Consider the following 9,759-nt stretch of genomic DNA (forward strand, 5'->3'; position numbering starts at 1 on the left):
AGATAATGACATGAATAAAACATGATTCCAGAGTAATGAGGAGGTTAGCGACGTTTCGAAAACAAGAGGTCAAAATGTCCAAGTCTAATCAATCACCATTGCACTATCACTTGTGCAATAACAAGAAGCACAATAGCTCCGCAGAGCAGCAGCTTTACAACACGTTAAGCAGTCCTACCCCAAAAGAAAAAGAAGAGAACAAAAACTGATCGTCTCTCAAAACCAGATGGTTTCAACCTATGGCTAAGTTTTAAATAAACATTAGCAATAAGATTTTACAACAGGACGGGCTTCTAATCGAATTTGTGTATACATGTTCCGGCGATCCATTTATGTGGCAGCGCCTCCGACCATGTGGTCGCCATCAACACCCATGGCATCCGCATAGTTTGCTTGATGCGGGTGCCCACCATATGGCCCCATCCTTCGGCCACGGTTCCGCTCATCTGTTCCCATGAAAACATGACAGGGCATTGCAATTACTACACAGCTACAAGGCATGTTCAACTCATAAAAAATCATGTTTGCGGTGTAGAACGCTGCAATCTTGTAACCGCTAGGCATAAAGGATAGACAGATAGGCTAGCCTCATATCTCCCAAGTAAGAGAGGAACACTATCTACAATTTGGCACATTCTATAAACTGTCCACTGCATTACAAGGATCCTACCTCTCTAAAGTGGAAACTGAGTATAATTATAGTGGATAGTGAATACACTGCAAAATGGTATACAGCCATGACATCTCAAACTGCTCCCCTGATCAGGGTAGTCATCCTAAATTGGAAATTGTCTGGGTGGTTTTCTGCAACATCAGAAAGATCCTCCCATTTTGTCAACAAGCAATGATTTAGTATTTACCACTTTCGCCATCAGATGCCTCAGCAAGCCTTGCTATCGCATCAATCAACGACTGTTCTTGCTCCTGCAAGCATTGCTGGTTAGTCAAAACCAAAGGCCTCCTGATCGAATGGATATCAGTATATATTCCAGCATACCTTCAGCGCTTTCTTTGCCTTGTCTACCTCCAAAGGATCAGGATGACTAACACTGAAGACCCTCTCCACCTATGGGAGATGCATAAGGTTAGTACATCTTCATCATCAGAGAGGCTAGCAAACTTTCTTCAAACTAACCTCTTTTATCAGGCTTTCAGTGTGAAGTATATCAATGTCATCAGAACTTCTCTTCCCAACGCCATTTTGCGAACGTGGAAAGTCTTTCTTCGACACATTCTTTTGGAATCCTCTCCCCCTACCTGTACCTGGTGTGGGCATAACACGGCTAGTTGACTTCTTACCCCCGCTACCTGGAGCACCACGACCTCCTTGATATAATCCTGGGTCCTCGCCTTGCCAGATTATGTCTTCTGGTTTTATCTGTAGTCAGGGCCCAAGGAATTGTCAGCAAAGTCCATCAAACAGAAAAGTTCAGAGGACAGTAGTCATCAAGCGGTTTGGTGCACACACATTGGGACATGTGCACGATACAATAATAACGGGCAAATGCTACCAGAGGACATTAACCAAACGGATGGCATTTGTTTCACATTCGAATCTAACCATCTTTATATCTGTACCATATGATCTTCATGACTGAATCAAGGTACCAGGTTATGTTCTCTAGAAATTTGACGCGGTTCTCAAGGATAAGTGTTGATATCACAAACTGTTATCAAAATGTTCGCCCGACATTTGGCAAGAAAATGGAGTGAAACACTGACTGGAATGTACTCCTGGTCAGGACACTAGTGGCAATGGGAAAACCGATATCAAATGACCATAATTCTGTAAAATAAAGTTGTCCCTCTTTGCTACACGGTAGGGTCAATAGTCCAGTTACTTATCCCAACAGATCAGTTGCATTACCTTAGTTCACTAATACAGGCCCATTTGACACAAGCATGATGTGTAGGTCTGCATCACATGGCCAAGTTGGCGATTTAAAAAAAAAGGCAGCCCGGTGCATGTAGCTCCCGCTTGCGCAGGGTCCAGGGAAGGGCCCGGCCACTTTGGGTCTATTAAGTTGGCGATGTAACAACAGCTAAAATTGTCTTAGTTCACATCAAGAGTCAAAAGATCATGATGTTCCCTCCCATGTTCCCCGGTAATTTTGTTTTCGGAGCTAACCCTGCCTAACCACGCAATCTTATTCCTCATCATGCTTGTACCTTAACTACTTTTTTGTAAGTCCAATATCAAAGAAAGGAAAACACCAAGCATGAAAATGTGAATAATTATCAGAATGTCCACATAAAAAAGATCGTGTACCTCTTTAAAATCAACCCACTCCCAGGTCTCATTAGCTGTATTTATGTCATAAACTAGCGCATAAACGTCCTGCAATGGAATCCCTCAGAAAATCTGGGGCTTGGATTAACAAAACTATAATCCTAATGAGCTAAAAGCACACCTTTTCCGCATTGTAATCAGTTATAGTGGCTTCATAGAAATTATTATCTTCAGGCCACCGAGACATGACTTTACGGCCAATTAAAGGATTAAGATGATGCTGTCCTTGAGAAGGTTCAGGAGCAGCAGGGCGACCAGGAAAGTTTCTGTTCATATGTGGTCCCCTTCCGCTGGGACCTGCTGAAGGTGGCATAGATTTGACTGCAGAGCCCCCTGGTATCTTCTGGCCCTTGGAAGCACATGAAATTCCATCAAAGAAGAGAAAAAAATTGCTTCATAACAGAACAAGCCATCAGATATGTGCTTACTGGTTTTGTCTTTTTGCCTTTAGTGCCTGGCAGAAATCCCTTTTTAGCTGCTGAAGATGAAGGTTGTGTTGGTGTAGCCATCTGCTGTGGATGCATAACAGGAGGAGACGGTACAGGTAGGGGAGGAACGGATTGAGATGTCTTTTGCCTTTTACGGCCAGAGGTGGTAGGGCTAGGCGCCGGGTCATGATGTATAGGCTGAGGATTATTGGGTAAGCTTGCCTGAAGGCCTCCTGTTGATCTCCATTCCCTTAATTTGAATCAAGGCAGAAATTTAGAGTGCTGGGAACAGAAAACATATCAACATTGCAGTGAATAGCACAAATATTTATCTATATTCGACCTTATGCTGCGGATAATATCATCACCATTGACCCTGTTTAGCACCTCCCTGTGTTCTTTGTCGGATACCCTTAGCTCCTTCCTAAGTTCGGTAATCAGACCCTCCTTCTCCTAAAAAAGGCAAAGTTGATCTAAGGTCAGCTTTGAGAAATAACATATAAATTTTCAGCACAAACACCTGAATTAACAGGGACAGGTCTAGCAGTACCAACCCATGTGAGGGCATCAGACTGAGCTTTAAAAGCACGCAGAACTGCACAATACGCTTCTTGCTCAAGCTGTTGAATTTGTGTTTCCATATCGGTCTGGGCTCTAGGGTACGAGCTGGCAGGAGCAATGGCCCTTCCATTACCACTGACAGGAACAATAGCTCTGCCATTACCACTGGCACGCCCGCTGCCTCGTATACTCCTATTATTCGGATTATTCGGATATGGTGGTGGAAGGTCATCATCAGTTCCTGTAACCCACACAAAAGTTTAGGAACCAGCACTTAGTGCAAGTTGTAGAGCTGTTCATATACAAGCTTCGCAACAGGGAAAAAATCACAATTGCTGACATAGTAGCAGAGAGTATTTCACATTGTTCTTATGAATATGACAAATAAAAATGGCCTGTAATGTTCAAATAAATAACATAAATAGAATTGATAAGCATGCTGTTCACTAAGTCCAATGAACCTTGGTGATGTGCCACAAAGGAGTTATATAGATGAATGATGGTTGCATTTCTTTACATTCATGATTTATTTGATAACATGTTCCTTGAATAATATCAATAATGTTGCTGGTTATTGTAAGCTGATCCCTAGTTGATAAACATGCAAGGAGAGGTATATGTGGACTAGGTATTGGGTGACGACCATGATTCACAGGTTATAGATATGGAGATATTAAACCAGTAATCCAGACACATGTTAAAGAACATACGGTTGGATTAAACCACCATGACACATCAATATAACATTGTCTTATTCATGTCATCGGTTGGTCTAATATACAATGTGCATCCTATAACCTAGACTTGAGATTGTCGCAGACTCAAGCAGTGGAATCTAGAATGGCTTACTTAGGGGTTACCAAACACTATTCCATAACTGTGCAATCTCGAAGTGACTTCTGGTTACTCGATAAGCATGTTCTAGGCCAGTCAACCAAGATGGAATCTGCGTCTCTGTACAACAAGAAGGACATCTCTGTGCCCTCGAGTTACCAGATCCGGTTAAAGAGTTGCTCTGTACGGGGATTCTGAGACACGTGATTGAGGAAAAAGTGGCCAAGCTATCCAAACAAGGATGGCACATATTCGTCTTGGATTCGACAAATATCGCAAGGGGAAATGCATATAACTGCACTCTGTGAGTGTTCACCAGATATGATCTTTATGTATACTTGGAAGTTGGCACGTCCTACTAGGGGCCACTACCAACTATTGGTCGAACAGGAGCTCTCCGGCCATGTCCAAAATACATGAACCTAAAAAATGTTGCACACTTGGCAAGAGCATGATCGAACGAAGATGCAAATTATATACAGGGGTCTTCTCCATGTGCTATTTCGCCCATACTTACAAGGATTTCGTGGAATTTCAATAAAACTGAGGGAAATTTTGGCATTCAAATCACCCGAGCCATCCATCCACCGGGCATGGAGTATATATAGATCAAACAAGGCAGCGTGCAGGAGAAAGAGGGGCCCCCACATGCACAGGGGTTTCACATGGGCAGGCCGACTAGGGGTCTTCTCGGTGTGCTGTTTTGCCCATATTTCTGAGGATGTCGTGGTATTTCAAGAAAACTGAAAGAATTTTCAGCATTCACCCGAGCCATCCATCCACCCTCGCATTGAAAGCCATTGCCAAGCGACACATGGTGTTATTACCCCCAAGTGTGGATACCTTGGAGGGGTTGCTGGCTTGCTATTGCGATGCTAGGGCAATCCTCTATTTCCTAGATGAACCACTAGGAGGTAGTACGACTGCGGCCACGGTGACATGCTATATTGACACTGCTGATATCACTATGTGCTTCTTGTGTAATCCTGTGATCTATAACTTGGGAGTGGTTCCGTATAACTTTTCTGAAATTATGGTAAAGCACACTACTATAAGCTATGGAATGTGCTTCAAGGAGAGATATGTGTCTCTTGTGTGTTCCTTGTACTTCATTTTGTTCGTCATAATCTCTATGAACTATTACTGTAGTTGTGGTGCAAAGCGTAACTGGTTGTGTCTCGATGTCTAGGGCTCCCAATCAGGGCCTAAACACATTCGAACTACAGGGAACGGTCGTAAATGGTACAAAGTTCACGCCCATATATACCCACAACGACTTGAGCCAGAGTCGCCATAAAACCCTGCCCGCGTGCAAAGCTCCAAAATTTCTCCACGCAAGCCCCAAGGTAACCCTAATGCTAGCCTGCCATCACGCAATCTCAGACCTAGCTCGAACCCCCGAACCCGCAAGAATTTGCACCCATAAACCTACCAGGCACCCAAAAACGCGACCTTTGGCTACCCCCACAGACAAAAACCCCTATCCCTCCCCGAGCAATCCACGTCCAGTGGGAAGCAGCTCAAGCAAGCAAGAACCCTAGAATTCGAAACCCTAGCTAGCACGGGGAAGCGGAGCCGAGCAGCCCCGCCCAAGCCCCAACTCACCGCTGCTGTCCGAGGGCCCGTAGTTCATGGCTCGGCGCGCCGCCGCGCGACCACCCCGGGGGAGACGCGCGCGAGCTCCGGGCGATTTTTGTCAGGACCTGCAACCACGCGAGGAAAGGGAGTCAGCCCTCGCCACTGCGACGCCGAACGCGGGGCCTCCGGGCGGCGAGCGGCCCAGGCGGCCGCGGATCCGAGGGCGGCTCACCTCCGGCGCGCGTGGAGGCGGCGGAATCCGGCGAGATTTGGGGGGGAGGCGAGGTGGTGGTCCGACCGAGTGGGGAAGAGGAGGTAGTACTGCCAAGTATGGGGATTCTTTCTCGCCGAGAGAAAAAAAAAACAGGGGGTCGAAGAGAGAGAGGAAAATAAACGAGGGGGGGGGAACGAGAAATTGGCGGACGTGTCGCGGATCTTGTACGCGTGGATAATCAACGGCTTACGGGAGTCGTCGCTCACTCACTCGTCTCCCTCGGGACAGCGGCAACTTCCGGTCCGATCACAATACTCCCTCCGTCTATTTATACAAGGTATCTTTCCCTCGAAAAAGAAAATACAAAGAGACTATCCCATCCTTTATAAAAAAATAAAGTCAGCTAATAAATAACTTGATTATTTGTGTGAAAAATCTTTTGTGTTCCGAATTACTCCCTCCAGTCCAAATTAATTGTCGCTCGTTTAGTACAACTTTATACAAAATAAGCGACAATTTAATGCCTAATATGGATCGGAAGGGGTAGCTAAACATGTTGTACTCTCTCCGATCCATATTAATTGTCGTTCATTTAATTTTTTTTTTCTGTGGCTAGATGCAATGTTTACATTAGTATAAGTATCCTTGCATGAGGCAAAAATTTCTCAATTCTTCTTCAGCTTTGTATAGATGTAACTTTCCTTTTGAATACTGGTCTTGTATATAGAAATGAAAAGAGTATATCAATCTGGAGATAGAGGATTGCAAGAACATGACTAATAGTTTAGTTGTTGATGACCAATAAGTATAGGGCATTATGACAATCTTTGAGGGTAGAATTTCATTCAAATTTATTGACTCAACACAAGATGAGTAAAAGAATATTTATAAATCTTATCAGTTGAGTTGTCAATTCAACCACACAGCTTGAAAGTTATTTCTCTACAGCAAAGTGTTTAGTAGCAGAGTAGTATGATAATTTGATAGTAGCGGTAACAGTAGCAATAGCAGTTTTGTAATAATTATAACAGTAGCAGCAACAATACTAACTTAACAAAGACAATACGAGCAAAGTATAGGCATTGGATCAATTGATATTTGTATGGTGATATTCATCATATAACAGTCACAACCTAGAGCGACAAACAATAGCTCATATTCATCAATTCAATGTAGGGATGTATTCCATATATAGTCATATGTGCTTATAATAAGAACGTGTATAACATCTTTTGTCCTATCCTCCCGTGGCAGTGGAGTCCATAAGGAAATTTAATTGTAATTAAGGCCGATAAATCGCGTGTGGACATGTAGCCACGCGAGGTCCATATCAACACCACTCGTTCCTATGTGATTCGTGCAACATAAATACAGCGAGCGCGTATAACGTTTTACAACGACCGTAGACAAGCTCGTATAGTTCGGGTATTACCTCTATCCCGTCCAGCATATGGCCCGCAAGGCAGGCTCACGCATTGAAGCTAGACCTGTGCACCCACCCAACGGCTGGCTGCTGTTGGGTTTCGTAGTAATTTCAAAAAAATTCCTATGCACACGCAAGATCATGGTGATGCATAGCAACAAGAGGGGGAGAGTGTGACCTACGTACCCTTGTAGATCGACAACGGAAGCGTTAACTTGGTTGATGTAGTCGTACGTCTCCACGGCCCGGCCGATCAAGCACCGAAACTACGGCACCTCCGAGTTCTAGCACACGTTCAGCTCGATGACGATCCCCGGACCCCGATCCAGCAAAGTGTCGGGGAAGAGTTCCGTCAGCACGACGGCGTGGTGACGATCTTGATGTTCTACCGTCGCAGGGCTTCGCGTAAGCACCGCTACAATATTATCGAGGACTATGGTGGAAGGGGGCACCGCACACAGCTAAGAATATGATCACGTGGATCAACTTGTGTCTAGGGGTGCCCCTTGCCTCCGTATATAAAGGCTCAAAGGGGGGGGCCGGCCGGCCAAGAGGAGGCGCGCCAGGAGGAGTCCTACTCCCTTCGGGAGTAGGACTCCCCCCTTTCCTAGTTGGAATAGGATTCGCGGACGGGGGAAAAGAGGAGCGAGAGGAGGAAGGGGGGCCGGCCCCCTCTCCTTGTCCTATTCGGACCAAGGGGGGGAGGGGCGCGCGGCCCATCTATGGCCACCTCTCCTCTCTTCCACTAAGGCCCATATACCTCCCGGGGGGTTCCGGTAACCTCCCGGTACTCCGGTAAAATCCCGATTTCACCCGGAACACTTCCGATATCCAAACATAGGCTTCCAATATATCAATATTTATGTCTCGACCATTTCGAGACTCCTCGTCATGTCCGTGATCACATCCGGAACTCCGAACAAACTTCGGTACATCAAAATGTATAAACTCATAATATAACTGTCATCGTAACCTTAAGCGTGCGGACCCTACGGGTTCGAGAACAATGTAGACATGACCGAGACACGTCTCCGGTCAATAACCAATAGCGGAACCTGGATGCTCATATTGGCTCCTACATATTCTACGAAGATCTTTTATCGGTCACACCGCATAACAACATACGTTGTTCCCTTTGTCACCGGTATGTTACTTGCCCGAGATTCGATCGTCGGTATCCCATACCTAGTTCAATATCGTTACCGGCAAGTCTCTTTACTCGTTCCGTAATACATCATCCCGCAACTAACTCACTAGTTGCAATGCTTGCAAGGCTTCAGTGATGTGCATTACCGAGAGGGCCCAGAGATACCTCTCCGACAATCGGAGTGACAAATCCTAATCTCGAAATACGCCAACCCAACATGTACCTTTGGAGACACCTGTAGAGCACCTTTATAATCACCCAGTTATGTTGTGACGTTTGGTATCACACAAAGTGTTCCTCCGGCAAACGGGAGTTGCATAATCTCATAGTCATAGGAACATGTATAAGTCATGAAGAAAGCAATAGCAACATACTAAACGATCGGGTGCTAAGCTAATGGAATGGGTCATGTCAATCAGATCATTCAACTAATGATGTGATCCCGTTAATCAAATGACAACTCTTTGTCCATGGTTAGGAAACATAACCATCTTTGATTAACGAGCTAGTCAAGTAGAGGCATACTAGTGACACTCTGTTTGTCTATGTATTCACACATGTATTATGTTTCCGGTTAGTACAATTCTAGCATGAATAATAAACTTTTATCATGATATAAGGAAATAAATAATAACTTTATTATTGCCTCTAGGGCATATTTTCTTCAGTCTCCCACTTGCACTAGAGTCAATAATCTAGATTATACTGTAATGATTCTAACACCCATGGAGCCTTGGTGCTGATCATGTTTTGCTCGTGGAAGAGGCTTAGTCAACGGGTCTACTACATTCAGATCCGTATGTATCTTGGAAATCTCTATGTCTCCCACCTGGACTAGATCCCGGATGGAATTGAAGCGTATTTGGATGTGCTTGGTTCTTTTGTGAAATCTGGATTCCTTCGCCAAGGCAATTGCACCAGTATTGTCACAAAAGATTTTCATTGGACCCGATGCACTAGGTATGACACCTAGATCGGATATGAACTCCTTCATCCAGACTCCTTCGTTTGCTGCTTCCGAAGTAGCTATGTACTCCGCTTCACATGTAGATCCCGCCACGACGCTTTATTTAGAACTGCAGCAACTGACAGCTCCACCGTTTAATGTAAACACGTATCCGGTTTGCGATTTAGAATCGTCCGGATCAGTGTCAAAGCTTGCATCAACGTAACCGTTTACGATGAGCTCTTTGTCACCTCCATATACGAAAAACATATCCTTAGTCCTTTTAAGGTACTTCAGGATGTTCTTGACCGCTGTCCAGTGATCCACTCCTGGATTAC

General features: G+C 44.8%; 1 protein-coding gene across 3 annotated transcripts; it reads right to left on the reverse strand.

The window, feature by feature from the left end:
* Nucleotides 1-75: 75 nt before the first annotated feature.
* On the reverse strand, nucleotides 76-6,084 carry LOC125509022 (protein EMSY-LIKE 3-like). Of its 3 annotated transcripts, none has more exons than XM_048673864.1 (11): nucleotides 5,924-6,084; nucleotides 5,719-5,816; nucleotides 3,273-3,520; nucleotides 3,062-3,171; nucleotides 2,719-2,968; nucleotides 2,412-2,633; nucleotides 2,270-2,338; nucleotides 1,136-1,378; nucleotides 998-1,066; nucleotides 861-924; nucleotides 76-446 (listed from the first exon to the last, which is right to left on the reverse strand). In XM_048673864.1, the coding sequence occupies exons 2-11, from the start codon at nucleotides 5,744-5,746 to the stop codon at nucleotides 331-333; spliced, it is 1,419 nt and encodes a 472-aa protein (XP_048529821.1). In that variant the 5' UTR covers nucleotides 5,747-5,816; nucleotides 5,924-6,084; the 3' UTR covers nucleotides 76-330. The 3 variants fall into 3 exon arrangements, with proteins under 3 accessions (XP_048529821.1, XP_048529820.1, XP_048529822.1); XM_048673863.1 differs by having other exon boundaries at nucleotides 2,412-2,639; XM_048673865.1 differs by lacking the exon at nucleotides 2,270-2,338 and having other exon boundaries at nucleotides 2,412-2,639.
* Nucleotides 6,085-9,759: the final 3,675 nt, after the last annotated feature.

Source organism: Triticum urartu, chromosome 5, assembly GCF_003073215.2.
Source record: "Triticum urartu cultivar G1812 chromosome 5, Tu2.1, whole genome shotgun sequence".
Taxonomy (NCBI): Eukaryota; Viridiplantae; Streptophyta; class Magnoliopsida; order Poales; family Poaceae; genus Triticum; species Triticum urartu.